The sequence below is a fragment of the Vollenhovia emeryi genome, unplaced genomic scaffold (assembly GCF_000949405.1).
Source record: "Vollenhovia emeryi isolate VEMERY1.0 unplaced genomic scaffold, V.emery_V1.0 DF939195.1, whole genome shotgun sequence".
Taxonomy (NCBI): Eukaryota; Metazoa; Arthropoda; class Insecta; order Hymenoptera; family Formicidae; genus Vollenhovia; species Vollenhovia emeryi.
The window spans coordinates 489,993-510,404 of NW_011967171.1; the positions used below are offsets into that span (position 1 = coordinate 489,993).

General features: G+C 47.7%; 1 protein-coding gene across 1 annotated transcript in view; it reads right to left on the bottom strand.

Annotated features, from left to right (window-relative positions):
- Nucleotides 1-11,956: 11,956 nt before the first annotated feature.
- The window catches only part of LOC105562096 (zinc finger protein 395), a 110,329-nt gene continuing 101,873 nt past the window's right edge, over nt 11,957-20,412 (bottom strand). The window contains exons 6-8 of the mRNA XM_012012632.1: nt 16,645-16,745; nt 14,624-14,885; nt 11,957-14,532 (exon numbers count right to left, since the gene is read on the bottom strand). Coding sequence (XP_011868022.1) covers nt 14,320-14,532; nt 14,624-14,885; nt 16,645-16,745 — 576 coding nt within the window. The 3' untranslated portion in view covers nt 11,957-14,319. The remainder of the gene's footprint in view (nt 14,533-14,623; nt 14,886-16,644; nt 16,746-20,412) is intronic.

Sequence of the window (20,412 nt, forward strand, 5' to 3'; positions counted from 1 at the left end):
GGGCCTTATAGTGCGGATTTGCCCCGTGTACGGATTTACTCCACTGCACCTTATTGCTAAATAGACATTGGCTAAATATAAGAGAAGGCGTCCATCTTACAATGTTGGGAATACTAGATTTACATTATTTGCCAATATTGCGCCAATACGTACATTGTGCCACTAGGGTAATTAACGGTAGCAGCGTAATTAATCATTTGCCAAAATAATTTATGATAAACAAAGTAGTTCGATCGCCTTGTGATAGAATTGAAATTTGAATCCTTTGTCGGGATTTTTGTTAAAAATTCCGAGGCAACACCAGTGGATGTCAAATTTTCACTGTAAACAGGGTCGACGAGATGTCCGAAATTATTCAAATAGGAAATTAAAACGACAAGCGTGAATATACAGAAGAATTTGTAGTAACATATATTCTATATATATGTAGCATTTTTTTATACATAGTCGTATCGATATAATTTTATGTGTGTGTATATATATATAATAATTAATAAAATATAAGGTTCAATAAAATATTAATCGTATGTCGGGGGGTATATTATTATCTCTCTTCATCGTCATCGCGTCGTCATCGTTGTCGTCATCGTCGTCGTCAACAATCAACTACTATCGTCCACTACGCTCTAGCTTGATATTTTTGTTTTACTTTTAATATGCATATTTATAGCAATAATGATTTCAAAAGACTTACACAGTAATTCGATTACGCGCTCTGATAGTTTGCGATTTCTTATTTGTCGTAAAGTATCTACTTGCTCTCGCAGCAGAACGAATTTTTACAGCCAGTCACCGCTTCTCTCGTTTCGTTCACAGCGAAGCTTCGTTCGCATCTTGTTGTTAATCGTAAAATGAATGAGAAACAGAACCACGCTATATCGATGTCGAGTTGATCTTTATTTCGAGCGATCATGAAATCCCTCGAAATGTCACACGTAATGTGGATTGGCAATAAATCTCAAAGCGAAAATCAATCTCAAGAAGAGAGAGAGAGTCCATGAATACTTTTTCAAATATTTTTAATATAATATATTCTTCTTTATTTTTCTGAATCATATAATTATGTTAATTTCTAAACGCATATTTCGCTTAAACGCACGACACTCTCGGGCATTCGACTCGTCTCGTCGCTTGATCCTCTCTTTCGTTATTCCTCTCTTTCTAACCGCATAATAATTTGTCGCGACATTTGTTGCGCTAAGCGAGACGTCGAAGCTGCCGTTAATCCGTTCAGTAATTACTTCTTAAAGCGATTAAGAATGGGCATCATTGTTTACAGAGAACCGCAGAAGCGAGATGATATACGCGTCGATGACATTACATCCTGCAACTTGCAATCTAGATGTATATTACATGCTCTTTTAACGCGACCGGCTTTTCTCCACCCTAAATTCTCTCACAAACAACACAAAAGTTTAAGAGATGTCGTAAAGATGCCTGAAAAGCTATTGACATTTTTACCGTGTAAACTTTTGTATTGCTTCGATTGACATACATAGAAGATGTGTAAGGCAGTAACTTGCATAAAGAAGCTTTTGCGTGAATCACACGCGCTGATGTTACATATCGGAATATCGACGCAAACTTAAGAGAAACGCTCGTGTGTGTTTGTGTGTGTATGTGTGTGTATGTGAAAAAACTAAAGGTATATATTGTACCTATATATTTAGAAAATAACGTAGATGACAAGAGCGAGCCTTTTCGTAATGAATGGAATTGCGAAGTGGCATATACTTGTGTTATGCAGATAACGTTTTCACTCAGTTGCAATCGACGCAAGAAAAGATGAGTGTTCAATGCGCGTTAAATAACGTCACTGTGTCGTTACACCCTCTCATGCATTTTCGTCCTAGCACGGACGGACAAACACACTTGAAACGGCAATCAAGTGACAAGTAAAACCGACAGAATTATTGCCCTTTTGCACGGCGCGTCCTCATTTGAGATCTCTGAAAGTCTTCGAAACGACGGGAACCACGAGGTCGGAAGTAGAGAGTCTACTCTGTATTCATTCCTACGGAATTCTATAACTGCGTTAAAAAAAAAAATTGTATCCTGCGGCATATTTTCCCGGTTATTTGCGCGCTACTCCGCAAAGTAAGCGTCTCTATTCTGTACAAATATAGAATATTTGGCATGTACGAGTACAAAATTAGCTCGTGTTTGTCCTTTAAAAAAGATCCTTGAATTGTACACCGTTATATGTATATTGACCTCAAATAGGGAGATTATCTTATATTTTCGCGACCGCGATCGCTGAAAATCGAAAAGAGGTGAGTATTTAAGGTGAGTATGTTTATCGCGAGGAATATATTGCAAACGACTGTCACGTTTCCTCTTTCTTCGCTAAGGGAAATCATTGGTGCATGAGAAAGTTCAACGATTCGACGATTCGCGATACGTCGAGGGCTCTGCGTCCCCCTGACCTTGGCGCTTCGTCCCTTGCACGGGAAATCACAAAATAATTCTACGGCCGGTATTCATAGTCCATTCTTATGTCAAGATCATCTTAAGTACCCCAGTAGCACAGTATATTGGCGCAATATTGGTCCAATATTGTAAGATGGGCGCCTTCTCTTATTTAGCCAATATGTCTACTCGGCAATATTGGTCTAATGTTGTATCAATTTTAGGCCAATATTCTTATTACATTGTTAGATATTGGCCAATGCATTTCCGATATAAATCTTATATTTTACAATTATTATCGTGCAATATTTACATTTATTCCAATATTGACTTTACGTTGGACAATATCGGCCAGTGCACTTCTAATATAACCGACATTGGGCCAACGTTCAGCCAATGCGCCGTGCTACTACACTGGGAGACCCATTTTGTTGAATGAAACAAATTCAATTGACTCAATTGAATTTCTTGTTTGGACACGAGCAAATCTTTCGGTTGATACAACAAAAAAATTTAGTTATATCACATAAATTTGGTTGAGCGAACATGCGCAGAATCCTTTCATAATATTCAAGTAAACAATTTAGTTGACGCAACAAACAATTATTTAGGACGTTACGAGATTGACGAATTTGTTATCTCAACCATAAAATTTTGTTAAAACAAACAACTCGTGGAAACAAAGTGTTTAGTTGTTGTGACGTTTAACTTCTTTTCAGCAACATACTTTTCGTTTTATATCAACCAAATTACATGTTCGGTCAACAAAATGATTCAATCAAATTATTTCGTTTCATTCGACAAAATGGGTCCCTCGGTGTAGGGTAATGTCTTAGGACGCTAATACGGCTTTGTGATTGGTTTACGACACATTCATAAGAACGGACTATGAATTCCGGCCTATGTCTATCGCAAGAAGGTGTGACACGGGATGTACGGGAGCGGGAATGTCGGTTGCGAGAGAGTCGCAAGAAAAATCGGTTTCGCCTCGCCTCACCGAGTTCGCCGCTTGAGCGGCGCGGGAGACGGTCGATTCAAATACTCGTGCTGACCTTCGCATAGAGATTTTATTACGAAAAGTTGCGATAATGATTCACTTAGCATAGACAGAGGGACAATTCTCCGGAAAAATACAAAGTATCCCTTTTCTTTTTCTCTCTCTGTCGTCGAGTTTCAACGAAACCGTAATCGTTATCTAGTATATCCAGAATATCCGCCCGCGAGACGCGCGGGCGAAAGCTGTGTCCTGTCTGTGTGTTACATATATAGAAATCTTCGACGCTCGTCGCCACGAGGGTTGCACCACGAGACCCGAGCAAGCGCTGTAATCGCGTTAATCGTGAAACAATAAAACAATCGTTGAACAAACCTTAACGTTCGTCGGCGGCAAATATCCTATTGTCACATACGAGTATGCGTAGTGGAGGCGATCGTGAGTGCTACCAGCGACGTAACTTGTAACCTTCGCAAAAGATATAACAGCTGCGCCGATGGGGAGATCGACGGTGAGACTCGTGCCGCAAGATAAGACTCCCCGATCCGCGAAATTCCGGGATTATTCAAGAGATTGCCTTTTCGTCAAGTCTTCCTTATCAGTTTCTTATCGTTCCGAATATGCAAGCGCGACGGCTTCACGTTTCCCCGCCGTAGGTCAGATCGATGGATCTCTGTTTTTTTTTTTTTTCGTAAAAAATTTCGAAACGGGAGCTGCGAATCTCACGAGAAGAGGAGAGAAATTCGGAAGTTGGATTGCGCGGCACGAATCTCCCGCGAGCCTTCCGTGACCTCCTAATTATTAATAGTTATTAATTAACCAATTAATGACCATTAATCAGTCGCGCGTGTTGCGCGCTCTCGATGCGTGCACGGCGAGAGAAAGAAAAATATCAAATCTGGGGTTTCCTAAGGAGCTTGCGCGCGACCACTTTACACCGCAATATACTACTTTGCACTTATATACACGGATTTCCACGCCTTTAGCTGTGTACGCACGTACTCTATTTTCAATAACGGCGGTGCAATTATGCGGTTGCCCGGCCTACGGGGCCGGCTACGGTGATACAAGCTATACGCTACCCGGCTTAATCTTAACGCGCCGGAAAATGCCAGCTTATTTTTTTTCTTTTAAATCCGCAGAGAAGGCAATTTACAGCGTTTACAATCTTCTCCTCTCTTCTACTTTTTACTCCCCTATACGGTAGTCGGTTAACATGCTGAGACGCTACTAGGGTTCTTAAACGAGACGACGGAGCGTCCGCTCGTCGCGGGGACAGACGCTAGCTCGCAAGGGATAGGCATTTCGGAGGCGACTCCTCCCGAGGACCGTCCGCGCGAACCCGCGTCGACGCGGGGCCCGTCTCTCCCCCGATGCTAATATACGAACACGATTCCGTCCCCCCGCGCCGAGTCGCCGCAATTAATCGCGCGGGTATCACTTGAATCGTGCGCGACTCGCTCTGCGCGCGGGGACGCATGACGCACGGCAGGGACAGGGAAACTGCGACGAACGGATTGAAATACAAAGATTCGGCAGTACAGTGATCTCCGTGAACGGGCATCGCCGTAATAAAAGCACGGTCGCGATGCGTTCACGCCTCCCCCCGGGGGCGGCGCGGCGCGGCGCGGCGCCCGCGGGGACGGCGTTTGATTCGACATGCGAGACCCGCGACGTCCGCAAGATATGCATACATTTAACGTATCTCGGCCGCGCGGCGTGCCCGCGCGCCCCCGTTATTTGTAAATTGCATAGAAATCGTCTACGAAAGAGTTTCGCCATCTGCGAACCGCGGCTTCGCACGGCGATCGCCGTCAGAACTGTACGCGCACGGTGAACGGATCCCGGCGGGCGTCCATGCGGGACAAACCGGGCGTTACAATGGAGCCGACGCTCGGCCGATCTGTAGCTGACTGATCCACTCGCTCGAGGTCTGTCGCTCGGTACTGGGCCATTACGGGCAGATAATCGGACGTCTATTGATTTTTCCGATAGGGTCCAACGTTGCACAAAGAACTTACGATACCGATGTTGTCCATGTCTAGCGAATAATTACACGCTGATGATGTAGTGCGATAAAAGTAATACTTTTAATATTATTGCGATAATAAATAATGTTTACAAGAGTACAAACGCTTTTTTTCTTCATTTATATTCCGCCTCTTCGTGTAAAAGTAATCGACGTGCCACTCAATGGTTCTAATCTCGCGGAGATCTCGTGATAAAGACTTTTATTCCAGTACCGTTATCACTCGCCGTTCTCGCATCCCTATCATTCGTCCGATTATAATCCAATGCCGGAGCAGTGTTAGGTGACTGTCAGTGCCGAGCCGGCACGAAAAGTCAGTAGCCGGTGATGACCCAGATACCGGGCACAGTAAAGTCATAGTACAACCATAGCATAACTAGTTGGTCCACCCCGTCATTTGTTTCGTTTAGCATCGAACCCTTTTGCGCGTCCGACACTTTGTTGGTCTCCAGCCAAGGAGAGAAAAGTTGTACGTGAGGTAGTGTAGTTTGATGAGTACACACACACACACACGCCGCTGGATTTGGACCAAAGACATGGCGGAATACCACGTGATCGGGGCCGACAGAGAGTGGACCCACTAGTTGTACTATGGTAATACCAGCGCAGGTCTGGTGTAACTAGCACTATGGTGTAACTGGTAGGTCCACTCCGTCATTTGTTTGGTTTTGCGTCGATCCCTTCTGCGCACTCGCCATTATTTTGGTCAAGTCAATGAGTGAGAAGTTGTACGTGTGGTGGTATAGCTTTGATGAACACGTACACACACACACACACACATCGCTCGATTGCCGACCAAAGCAATGGCGGAGTACCACGTGATCGGGACAAAGATCAAAGGGGCCGGCAGAGAGTGGACCTACAGTTATACTATCGTAAAGTCCTACAAGAACAGTCCCGTCCGGGCTTATCAAGCTACCGCGGTCCGGAATGCGTCTGAAATATTTCCTCGCGTAAAACGGGTGTTCGAGTCGGCTATACGCTATGTACAGTACCTAGTGTAAAGGTTTACGCGACGGGAGAGTGGAAGCTGCGATTATGTCTCATTGTATCTCGCGCGAGCGCCCAGGTAGCCGACGAGCGCGAACTACCCTCTCGGTTGATACCCGGCGCCTCGGTGACATCGTATGCGTGTGCATTGAGCAAGAACACCGCCGCAGCGCGCGTTCGAAAAGAGAGAGAGAGAGAGGGAAATACGACGTTACCAGAGAAACGCGCGCCGATGTATCACCTGGATCGTTCGCGCTGTCCGCGGGATCCGTCATCCACTCGAGAAACTCGACGGTTTCGGGATTTCTCCACTTCTCAGGCTCGTCGTGAACGACGTCCCGTCGGGGCGAGAGTCAAGGCGCGATTAGCGGCCACGCGGAAACCGTATCGCGTTACATATTTTCTCTTCCCTTTTCACGCGTCTTCTTTCTTGCTTTCCCAAACACCCAAGTTGCTCGCCGTCGATTTCTCGTCGTTACATCCGCGAAATGCGTAGTGCCCGTATCAGACCACGGATTGAGATTGAGATTAGATGGAAATTTGAGTAAAGTTTACTCAAGCTTAGTGAATTTTACTCTAATTGGCCAAATTGCAGTCTAATCTCAATCAGTCCGTAGTCTGATACGGGCTTCAGACTGGCGTCACATTTGTCGTACGACAAATCTTTAAAGCGTATTATTGACTGGCTGCAGGATAGGAAAGTCCTCGTGTATCTAGAAAGTTTCTATCCAGTAGCCAATCAGCAAAATAAAAAATTCGTCGTACGGCAAATGTAATACTGCACTAAGGCAGGATAGAAAAGTTCTTGAGAGAGTATTTCGAAATTTTCTATCTTGTAGCCAATCAACGCACTTGAAAATTTTTTCGAGCGTATCGATTAGCCGCAGGGTAGAAAAGCCCTCGAGTGCATCTAGAAATTTTCTATCCGGTAGCGAATCAACAAAAAACATTTGCCGTACGACAAATTTTCCGAGCGTGTCGAAGGATAGATGGGGTCCTCGAGTGCATCTGGAAATTTTCTATCCGCAGCCGATCAGCGCTTACAAACTTTGTCGTATGACAAATGTAATGGCATCCTGAAACGAACCGAACGTATTTACGAGCGCGAATGAATAAAACGGGTTCTCCAGGGGACAGGAATGACAGTTAAGTCCGCGGCGCACGTGTAAGTCGCGCGCGTTACGTCGATCACAATTTTCACACGGGAGATCCGTGTGTCGTCGAGCATTGATCGCGTCCGCGAGGCGCGCGCCCCGCGAGAAAGAGAGAAGACGCGCGTGCATACGGATGAGATGAATCAATAACTTGTACGGTTTTGTTTAGAGATACCTTTATTACGTTGCCTCAAACGAATAAAGTGTTTGTACACTCGGGCGCAATTGACGGGTTGCGCCGTAATGTCTCAGTCGTTATTATACGTTAGAATGAGTGTCGGGTTGTAATGCGACATAACCGCAGCGTTATAATTATTACGCATTATCGATAAATAGAAGCTTCCTTGCAGCGATTATACGGATGTAAGGATGAAATAGGGTCGCTGGTCGCACGTCTTGCGAGACTGTTCCGATCTCTCTCATGGTCTGCTCGATGTTTCTATAATAGATCACTCCGAACGCGCGTCCCGTCCTGAAAGTACCCTCTTAACGCGGGGCGTTATATTAACAGTCCACCTAACGTAATATTAATAAAGATTTCGCGATCTTTAACAATTACTTAACGTACTGTGAGTGACGCTAAACATTTGTGTTAAGGGTTAAGAAGATGACGACGACGACGACGACGAATGCAGTAATAATTATTAATAATAATTAATAAAAATTAATAATAATAATAATCATATAATATATAATATATAATATATAATATAATATATAATATTAATAATAATATGTCTTCGCGCGCTGTACGGCCGGCCGAGCGCAAATAGCCTAAGAAGCCTGTTGAGCCTACGATCTCTCGAAAAGCCACCTCTGCGCCCCCCCCCTCTTTCTCCGACCTCCCACCCCCCCCCCCTTTCCGCACGGTCGCGTACAGCAGATTCTACCGTTCGCGTCACTAACAATTTTCTTCACGATACAATCTGACGTACGGCGACGCTGCCGTTCGGCAAAACGGGGCTCGGCCGTACATACCGTGTGAAAAGAAAGAAAAAAAAAAATTACACTTCATTAAATCGATATGAGATCCGTTTTGGTATGATAATCCCGGCGACTTTTCAGCTTCTCTAAACCCGCAACGCAATCCTTCAATCGGTATCTCGGCGAATGTGCTGGACAGAGCTCGTGTATCGGTAATCAAACCGAGGCGACCGTGTCGTGCACCGCCGGGGTCTCTCTCCTCCCCCGTATAACGGGATATAGCCCCCTTTTTCCTCCCCCCCCCCCTGTCGCGGTCGCACGATCGCTCGCGTAAACGACTGGCCCGCCCGTCGAATCGATCGAAGGCCCCGATCCTGATCTGATTGAGTCGGGGAATTTGCGATTACCGCGATTACGTAATGCCAGCAGCTGGCTTTGAGAAAAAGAGAGAGAGAGAGAGGGAGAGAAGGAGAAAGAAATGCGCTTTTAAATCTAATCTACAACGTGTCTTTTTCTGCGATTAGAAACATTCTACCTCGCACAAGCAAGCCGATACGCTTAAAAACTTGATCGACAGTGTACGCTCGTACGGTGTACAATTTGTCAGCTCGCAAAAATTTTTCAAGTGTATTTATCGGCTGCAAGATAGAACGTTTCTTAGACCGCGAAGAGCGCGCTGTAGATCAGACCCGGTTACGCGCTCGGTTGTGCCAAAGCGAGCGCTAAACGCGTCGATCGATCGGCGACAAATCCTCGTCTCGAGCGACGCGGTCGAGCAGCCTCGGGCGACGTACGGGGGGCTCGCGTCGCCGACGGGGAAGTCATCTGGTTTAGGCTGCGCGGCGGATGCGACCGCCGGCGACTCGCGGTTCTCGGGGGCCGTCCTCGGGCCGCCGATTAAACTCCGCGGTGTGTTCCTTTTCCTTTTTCGCTAATGTTATATTACACGGTGTCCCGAGTCGTCGCGACGGCTCGTCGCGACGGGAGGCTTTGACTAAGTAAATATTGACGTTAACGTCGCGAAAGAGATACATATTATACTTTGTAACGTTCGGTGTTCGTCAGTCGGTCGTCCGGGGCGAAGCGACGGATGGACGGCGGAATCGCCGGATCTCGTGCGGAAAAGAAAAGAAAAAAAAAGAAAGAAAAGAGAGAAAGAGAAACGTGTGTCGACCGGTCGGTCGCTTCGAACGGGACGACGAGGTGTGTATAGCTGTACGATCGTACGAAATAAACCTGAGGTATCTTTAAGTCTGTAAAGCTTTCGTTACGAATGTCTGTGAAACGTTTTTCCTCCCCCCACCCTCCCTTGCCACGCGTCGTCGCTCCGCCTCTTCCTCTCTCGCTTGCCCTTCGCGCGAGGGCGAGGGCAGGACTCGAGAATATTTGGCATACGTAATGGCACAGGTTGACAAACTTGTACTTGTTTACACTCGCGAAGTGCCATGCCGCGGGTATAGGTGCGTCCGCCAAAATTCTCTCCAGCGCGATACTCCTGTCGAGCGACACTCGATCCTAGCACGCGGGTCTGTCGTTCCGTGTCACCGTGCAGAATGGGACCGACAATAAATCATACTGAATTTCTGAGAGACCGTCGGAAATTTATTGCTCGCGCGCGCGCGCGCGTGTGTGTTTGTGTGTCGTGCGCTCGCGACGACGGACACGATCTCGCGTGGCGAATTCGCATCGCGCCCGCGTTAACGGAGTCGGAAGCTTAAACGATCAGCTGAGGGGGTTGGACTATTACCACCGCGAAATGTAACACGAGCCAACGATTGATTCCCGCTTTCTCGACGTTCGCCCGACGTGGTACATTCAGCGTCGCGTGTGTCTTCGCGCCGAACGAATTGCGTTTGGATATTCGCGCGTCGTGACTGTTCCGTGGACCGAGAAAAATTCAAAGCTATTGCTGTCAATTGAATATCGTTCATTTAATAGTATCCGTTGTTCGATAACTCGGTTTCGAGATTTGATAATCGGTTATTTATCTTTCGTCATCGCAGCTCGTGCATGCGTCGGACAGCTATCGAACACACCCCCTCAATCGTAATGCACCGATGTATTCAGCTCAGAAATGTCCAACGACGTCAGACACGAAGCCATACTTGCCACTAACTGCATACGTTCGAAAATGTAAGCCCGGTAAACAACAAGGATTTAGACTCGTTACAAAATATTCTAACGAATATTATACGCGGAACTTGTCGATTCTTAAAAAATAATGTTTTTAAAAAAAATGCTCTACGATGAAAGCCTTGTACGGTTTTAGAAACAATTTCTCTTCGATATTACAAGTGCCAATGTTACCGCCGCACTGTTTAACGTTATATGTACAGATCGCATAGAATAAAATGACGGCAGAAAGGTCATGTTAATAATTAAGTATTAAGTAATAATATCACTCCTTAGCAGTTTCCGTTTGCGTATTGTCCTCGGTAAATTGTGTCTATATAATCGAGCGTAACAATTTTGATAGCAGTAAGGAACCTACATGGACGGCAATTACTTTCTATGCTATCTGTAATAATTGCATGATGCTGTGTTTTGCAAGTAGTTTACAACGATCCTCCGCGTGATTGTGAACACGATATAAAAAATTGACTATGACCAGGGTCTCAACAGCACCTCGACTCCCGTATGAACACCGTGATAATGCTGTTGCCTCATAAATTCATAAGACGCGACAAGTTTCGACAGACGTAATTCGATATACAATATCAGCCGTAGTGCCTTGTAGCGCACGGGCGCGGTTTGTCGTAAAATTTACGCGGGAAGAAACGAATCTTTTCTGTGCGACGACAACATTGCGTTAAAACAGCGATCGCTGCGATCGGCAATTTTTACAAGTACCGCGAGTTTTCCCTGTGGAAAGTACGGGCACGATCAAATTGATAAAAAGTCAGGAAATACTGACAACGCGGTGGTTTTGAACACAAAGGCAATCCGATACCTTTCTACATGAATTATTCATCACTTTCCGAGTTATACTCTCGAATCATTGAGTTGGTTCCAAAATTAGAGCAATTCGTCAACAGAACTGACACTTATTATGCTAATAAAATCTAAACCCCGTGTCGTGATTATTAATGAACAACAGCGATATACTAATTCTTAATACATTAAGTTCAATAATTATAAAAAAAACGAGGGGCTATACAAGATAATACACGTAATATACAAGACGTAATATACAAGGATATAATTATACTAAATGTACAAGATAATTGTACTAACGTACGAACAACGATCGGGAAATTGGAAGAAACATTTAGTGGCGAGTGTCGCTCGTTAATGTATTCTTCACTATATTTAGTATCGTATACATTGCGACGTCTCGCCGATTTTCTTCCGTCGAATATGAAATACTTTTGTCATTTATTGCATTAAAAACTTTAATGCTCCTGATCCCTCACGGCAGCCGTACCGGATTACGTTAAAAATGTAAAATTACGTAAATTTTTTTTTGGTGTCTCAAACTCTCTTTTTACGCGGTAGTTCCGTGTAATAAAAAATCGCGTTGTTTGATTCAACTTTGTAAAAATCGTGGGTACGTTGTTTTTTTTATTGAAAGCTGTTTCCGTGACGAATTGTTACTTTCAAAAAAATAAGGCTGAACAATACCATGAATGATCATGATCGAATCGTGATTAACAGTGACGACCGAGTTGTAGAAATGTGATTTGAGCTATAAGAATGATGGAAAAGTATACTGGGTGGTCATTTTTTAAACATATTCGACCGAAAAATCTTCAGCAATATGTATGTACAGAGAGAGATTACAAATTGTTTTCCAAAATTTTTCACGTTTTTTGGGAAAACCGCGTAAATACGAGTCACGCAAAAAAGAAACCGCGTATAAAGAGAGTTGGGTGTATTAGAGATAAAAATTAATTTTTCTCGCAAACCTCAAATCTATAGCATATTGGTTCATAGTCCTTTTTCGATCTATAGATTTGATAGAGAGTTAAATATCTCGACCAATTAAGAATGGTTAAAATAAATTTGTAAATAACATATATGTTTATATAAATATATATATAAATATGTATATAAGTATGTACAAAAGAGTATATAATAATATTTATAAATTTATTTTACCGAATGTATAAAATCTGTGTCTAAAAAAATGTATTTTATTATATAGAGAATGTTGGTATGATTTCAAGTAAAACTCGTTTGCCTCCGACATAATTCAGTTGATAACGATGAAAGATCAGGAGTCATTAACGTTGATCCTCTTAGGACACGGCGTTTACTAGCGTATAAAATTTGCAAGTGTCCATTCGTTATATCGCTACATTAGAAAAATTATCGAGATCAAACGTATTTCGAAATAATCGATTCGAGTGGATAAATCGTCCCGCGAACGACCCGAAGCGAGAAAGGAGTATAAGAAATGACGTAGATTAGACTATACAAATTGTGTGTGATGTCATCATTTTTCGCGCTCGCGATGTACATGTAAGTGTACACGTGTGTGTAATGAGTGCGTATGTGTGTATAATCTGGAGCGAAACCTTCATTAAATGTTAGATCGATCGATTCAACTGCGTAGCCCTACCCCAATACGCGCGTGCAGCTCCTTTGTGGCGAACACGGTCTTAGGTCGTCAGAAGGCTAACAAGGCTAAGCCCGATGTACGGCGACGCGTGCCGTGCAACACATAGTGCCTCTTTAACGCGCGAGAGAGAGGCTTGAACAACAATTTTTTTTTGAATTATTTATCTGGCAGTATAATTGGTGTATAAAATTTTGGTTTCCTCTTTTTTTTGTCTTTCCTTCTCTCATTTCTTTACACGCCTTTGCGCTCTCCTGCTCGATTCGCGGCAGATCCAATAAATTTAGATACAATATCACAATTAGCAGCTCTGTTCCACGCGAGACTTACCAATCTTGTTTGTCCGCGTCCGTTTAGCATTGAACATCGGTCAGACCGGGAATCGATTCCACTGGTCTTCCCTTTGTACGTTAGATTCGGTCGCTTGTTCCTCAGGGATCGGCCGGACGGCGTCCCTGAGGATCGATCTAACGTCTTTTAGTTCCATCATTACCGAGAGCGCATTAACGTTCGCACTCTTGGCGGAAGAAGGAAGATCTATTGCAATGACCTAAGAGACGGTTCGGGAATCAGCACTTCGAAGGACATGCATGCTCGTTCCGAGTGCGAGTGCGTATCTCATTCGTACCGAACCAAAAGGTTCTCTTTGTCAGACGAGTTGGGAGCGAGAGAATGCAACAGTCTGAGGTGTCGCTTCGCTCCGCACGCCAATTATTTGCTATCTATTAATCGAAAAGTCCCTCGTTACGGCTAAGGGACCCGGTCGGAGTTTGCCAAGTGCAAAACACGAACGGGCGGAAATCGTTCAGATAAATCTTACGTCGTTAACTTCCTCTATGAGCACTAAAAAGATGTTATATCATGCACGAATATCGGCCCTATAGAGCTACCCGCCAATCGTAATAGTGGATGTTTCTCTTCGAAACTCGTGCATGCCCGTCTCGACGACGGGAAACAGAGAGAAGAGGAAGAGATGCTGCTTTTACGAGCTTTGCATTTTACTTGTTGTCGCGAGAGGTTTCGATGTACCCCGTGCTGGAATTAATTCGTAGGGTAATACTTTTCGCTACGACCGACGATAGTTGGCGGTCTCGCGTCCTGTGCTTCGTATGCGGGAGCACTGGTTTTCTCGACGTCGCGTCTTCGACGATGATTGGCATTTGGCAGTTGGTGTTAACGTTCAACGTAGCATTGGCAAACTCTGGGGTCGACTTGACAAGGGTTTCCGCCCACGGACGTACGAACGGGGCGGACGCTTGGCCTATTCGCTGCAGAAACGGGTGCAGGCCTTCTTCCACCTGCACTGAGTGCACCACTGGTCGCGTGAATCCATACCGTAGATCTTGCGACACTTCTTAACATCGCTGCGAGTTCGCCGCGGGGAGGACGGCTTGCCCGTGGACGCTGTCATGTTCTGTTGATGACACGCCTGCAATGGCCGTGGGGACAGTTTGATGTGTTTATTCGGTGTACCCTGAAACGCACAAGGGGACAATTTTAGTCGGACCGTATTTCGCAGCCGACCGGTAGCCAGCTTTACAGCCTGAACCTTCGCGACTACCTACCGGCGATTGCGAGATCGTAAACGCGTTGCTCGGTTCCCTGACACCGGCCATTACGTTCTCGATGTAGTTAGTCGCGGCAGGAGTCGCCTCGAGACGAAGCTGCTTCTGATATTCCGGATCCTCGTGCGGCGGTCTCGCCATGTCCCGGTGAGACATCGTGGGAGGTGAGCTCATGTGATCCACAGCAACTTCCTGATAATAGAACTCCTCCTCGTGAACGGACATGTCGTCCTCGCTGTCGCATCCCTTGGACTTCTTTGGACTGCAAAACAAAAGCGGCCTCAGTTTCCTTTCAGTCTTCGCTTTTCTATCCTCTGCATCGCGCGACGAAAGTTCTTTTCTTTCTCTCACGGTAAAGTGTTTTTTAATTCATTACTTGCTAAGATATTCGGTCTTTCACCTCAGACTCGTGCTCTTCGAATCAGTTGCTTCTCTATCGTTTTTCACTTCGGTTTATACATGTACTAATTTATGTATTAATATATTTACTCTGTTTATGTTATTTACTTTTTCACTGCTTGTGTATTTCTATCCACGTATAATTTGTAGATTTATAATATTGTATAAAAAGTGCGAGTTGTGACAATACGTGTGAGTGCACGTGTATCTTTACATACATTTGAATAAACATATGTACAGTATTATTGTTTCTCAGCATCAAGCATACTAACATTTATTTTTATCAATGGCATCTATATTTTTATTATTAATATCATTCTTTTCCTCAAAATTTTTGTCTTAAAGATTTTACTTTATGCATACAAATAATCCTAATCTATAACCCTGGTATCATAAAGGTTCAATTTAAAAACTCGTGTCACTGCTGATCTGCCTATGCTGACGTAAAAAAAAACTTTCTATTATATCCTTGCTCTTTTACGTGCAGTATGTTATGTACGATAAAATCATCATTGTTGTTGCATTTTATTGATTCATTCGTGGACGAGGAAAATTGTCGACGGAGGAGGAAGCAACCGTCGCGAGAAGAGAGGAGAACCGTGGAAATTACTGACGTCTCTCGTGTTATGCAAACGCGTGGACTTTGTGCAGATAGATACGATCGTTTTCGTCATCAACAGCCCCCGATACAAAAATGGCGCGTTGCGACGCAAGGTAATGACTTTATAAGCCGCCTCTTTCTCTCGAAAGAGATGCACGCTCGAGAGTGCGGATTAGTGGCGACGTCACAACGGCACCGATTGTCAGCGCTCTGGTTCTCGAGAAAATATGTGACGTCAGCTCGATTTCGCGCGCGTGTCCCGGCCTGCTAACGCGTCTTAGGCTGATGGCAGAGAACGATCCGCAAACGCTTAAGTCTGCTTTAGCCGTAGACGTAAGACAAGGGGGAGAAAAACTTAAGTCGTGTACAACAGACTTTCACGGCTTAAGCTTTTCTCTGCCTTGCCTTACGTCTACGACTAAGACAGACTTGAGGGTACTATTACGTTTGTCGTACGACAAACTTTTCAGGCGTCTTGATAGGCTGCGGGATAGAAAAGTCCTGGAGTGTCGTCTAGAAATTTTCTACCTAGCCAGTCAACAAAATAAAAACTTTGTCGCACGACAAATGTAACACTGCGCCAAGGCAGGACAGAAAAGTTCTTGAGTATTTAGAAATTTTCTATCTCGTGGCCATCAACGCACTTGAAAAAGTTGTACGACAAATGTAACAGTAGGAAGATCGACGTAACCGTTTACGATTCTGTCGTAAGACTCGAGTCGGTGCCGGCAGTCAACGCACAAAGAATAGTCGCCTTGGGATGCGCGAATGCGACATACGTCTACGACAAGTCTTAAGCCCGTATCAGACTACGGATTGGGATTGGGATTAGATTGAAATTTAACCAATCACAGTAAAGTTTACTAATCTCAAGTTCAGTAACTTTTACTCCGATTGGTCAAATTTCAATCTAATCCCAATCCCAATCCGTAGTGATACGGGCTTTACGACAATCTTTCCGCTCAGGCGCTTACGCGCGAGGCACGCGGCACGTATTGCATCTTCGGGGGTACAAACTTACCCCAGATGTGACTGGCGCACATGTTCCTCAATAAGCGCGACGGTCGCTTTGATTTCCAGGCAGCCCGGCCAAGTGCACTTGAACACCACTGCCGCGTTCGCCTGAAAACAAGAAAAATGACAGCCGGTTAATGATCATCGACACGAGCGGTAATGAGCGCGACGACGGGGCTCCGATTGGAGCTCGACCGGTCCTCGCGAGAACTTGGCGAAAGGGAAAGGGGTAACGGGGCGAATGCGATTCATCTCGGCAGACATTCCGTCCTGCATACATCGTTCACGTGGTGCACCGATCGACAATACCGCGCGATATCCGCAGTTCGCGCGCGGACTGTTGACGCTGGGGCGACACGGGACTGTTTCAACCGTACCGAGCCGAACGGGCAACTTTTCCAATTGGAATTACCCGCCGTCTCTGAAATGCCACCCGTCACGTTCTTCGGCGATTCATACTAGAAACAATTATTTCCTTTGTTTCGTGTTTATTAAAGTCGCGAAACTTTAGCGCCCCTCGTCAACGCGGCCCGCTTATTAAAACAAACACTCCCGTTCATCTCAATTTACAACGTCAATATGCCGTGGAGTTAATTACAAACACCTCCGTGCCATCCCCCGTATTTATTTACCCCCCTCCGCGCCTCAATTCCCATTGAGAACGGAGGCATTCGTCCCGGCGAGGGGAATGACTCGTCGATCGATGTCGAAACGTTACGTCGAGGCGATCGGCAAATCATTTCTCGCCGGGTTGTCTCTCGCGCGTGATCGCAGGCGAGACGTCGCGTCGCTGCTCCGTTAAGAGTCCCGAACGTCTTAAGACGGCCCTGCGTCGGAGTCACGCCAAGCCGAGAGAGCCGCCGGAGAGGAAAATCGATGCCGCGCGGCGCGGCGGCCGCGCCGCGCGCACGTTTCTTTGTTTACATCGGCCGGCCGGCAGCGGAGGCGCCGCGCTGCGCCGCGCCGCGCCGCGCCGCGCCGGTCACGGCGGTACGATCACGTGGTATTGATCGCGAGGCGAGAGCGCGAGGAACACAAGCCCACGCGGTCCGCGATGATCGCGTGTTCGAGCGCGAAGGACGGCCACGCAAACGCGGAACCGGCGTCTCTCGCTGTTTCGCGCGGCTGCGGCGTATCCTCGCCTGCGTGTAATCGCCCTCTGCTCGGCTGCCGATTACCCGGAGGGAACGACGATCGGCCCCCCGCTCGTGGACGCGGAGCACATTTCCAAACGGGGCGGCGCGCGCGAGCTTTTAATCATTCGATCGCATTCTCGGCAAATCAAGCGCCGACGGTAAATCGAAACACTGCTGCTCCGGAGCGGACATTAAATTGGACGTCGTCGGGTCTCGCGACGTTTTATTTAGGGAGACGCGTCTAGCGATGCGCGGTGAAAATCGATCTCTCGGCGCTTGCCGTGTATATGTATACGTCGTCGACTCGCGGAACTCGCGGATTCGGGGATGCCGATGCCAGAGCCCGACGAGTGTGTCCGGTCGTGGCTAATCGCCCGTTAACGGTCCCGCGATCGCCATCCCGGCGAGCGTCCCGCACGCGACGCCAACGTTTTTTCCAACGTAACGGCCCGTACCGAGCGAGAGAGAGGACAATGACGAGCTCGTTAACGCGCCGCGGCGGAGGACGGGCCCCTTCGAGGCATTCCGGATTAATAAGTCGTCGGACTACGGCGAAAATAATTCCTTTAAGTACGCATTCGCGCGATAGCACGTCACCGGGCCGTTCGGTCTAGCTAATGAGCGCATGAATATTTACGAGTGACTTTAACGACTGCACTTAAGGCACGATCTCGGAAACCGCGCCGCGCCGCGCCGCAGTCGATCGCTTCCCTCAATTTTGCGCGGCTCGGCTTACTACGCGCCATTAACGCTCGCCTCTCTCGATTCTCACGCGGTATACCGGATGGCGCGCGACGGGATGACAGCGCGACGCGAGGGAAGAAGAGGGAGAGACAGAGAGAGAGAGGGACAGCGCGATGGGCCGATAAGCGGGCGTATCGACTGAAAGACGCGCGGCGCGATAAGCGAGATCGGTGGCAGTTCTACGGTGGCGAGAGGCTGCCGTTCGCGACGAGCTGCTAAGGGCCTCTCGTTGGTGCCAGTGACATCAGCTCCGAAACGGTACACCGGGGAGATACACCGGTGCGCCGCGCGCGGGTATACCGGGTGGCGGCGAAAGGCCGGCGGCCGGGAGGCCGCGACGCGCGTATCGATGCGCCATCCCTCTCTCTCTCTCTCTCTCTGTCGGAGACGCGGTCCGACAGGCGAGGGGACGCGTGCTATGCCGTTTGGAAAGACGCGGTTTCGACCATTTCGCGGATCCCCCCCCCCCCCCCTCCCGTCGTGGTGGGACGGTACGTGACATCATCTCTGAAACGGTAAACACACGATACGCCGGGTACACGCCGGAACGGCGTACGCCGCGGCTCAGCCATTGCCGAGGTCACAGACCTTCTATGCCGCTCGGCAGGCAACGCTCTCCCTTTGCCTTGCCTTGCCTTGCCTTGCCTTGCCCGTGCCTCTCGGCGTTGGTTTCGCGTGCTCCGGAGAACTTCGCAGCAGTCCTTCTCCCTACTGCCCTCCCCCCACCCCCCCCCCGCCCTCCCCCGCGACCTTTAGGATACGACGCGGTAATACCGATGGCATTAGACTAGAGGGCACCACGCGTCCCGGTGAGCATCCTCGCGTGCGCGATAGCGACCACCGATCGACGCGGATCTTGCTCTCTCGGGTACCCCGTCCGCGGAAGACAATGTACATACAAAGCGCGCGAGGTAGCGCGTACAACATACGCCGGTCAGCGTTCGCGACCGTCCAAGAAATTGTTGCCGAGAGCCACATTATTTATTAACGTGCGGCCGCCGCCGCCGCCGCCGCGATTTATCACTTTCACGCGCGCGTCTAATTGTTCTATATACAGGGTGTTCGATAATGAAATGATAACGGTGCTCGAGACGCTTCCCGGCAGCGAGGGATTTAATTTGAAAAAGACCAGCACGCCTTCGCGTCGAGATCGCACACAGGCAAACTCGCGCCCGCTATCGAGCCGTGCGACGCGTCGTGTCGCGTCGCGCACGCATTGTGCGTGACGCGTAATGGAGATAGCGCGCTATCGCGAAATTCGATCGGGGGGGCGGCAAGGGGAGGGAGGTTAGGTCGCCTCGAAAAACGTCACGCACGCAAAGTACGCCAGTGACGTACAGCGAGAGGCAAAGCGGGCGGCGTGGTCCTTTTCTCCGCGGCGTAGTAGATTTCGCGAGGCCATTTCCCGCGCGCGCGCTCCGAGAGCGCGCGGGGATGAGTAAGCCAAGGCTCGCGCGGGGTTGCCGCGGCGCGGCGCGGCGCGGCGCGGAGCGGCGCGGCGTTTCGTTCGTGGGCGCATCGCGTGCGATACGACGTTGCCGGGCGATAGAGATAGCCGCGGCTCGTTGGGGATGCACACGCATCGCCTTGCCGGTCGGAGCGCGCGCACCGGCCGGGCATCTACCCCTACCAGCGCGCCGAGTACCGCGCGTCTCTTCCCCTGCGCTCTCCCACTACTTCTGTGCACTGCGCAACGGCACGCGCGCGCGCGTGCTCGCTCGTTCGCTCGCTCGCGAATTTCGCTTACGTGTGTATACGTGCGCGAGCGCGCGTCTCCGTGCGAGAAAATACGAGCGCTGCACAAAAATTACGCACGTGTTACTCTGGCGGGGAGAGAGAGAGAGAGAGAGCGAGGGAGGGGGGGCAGGAGAGAGAGAGAGAGAGAGAGAGAGAGA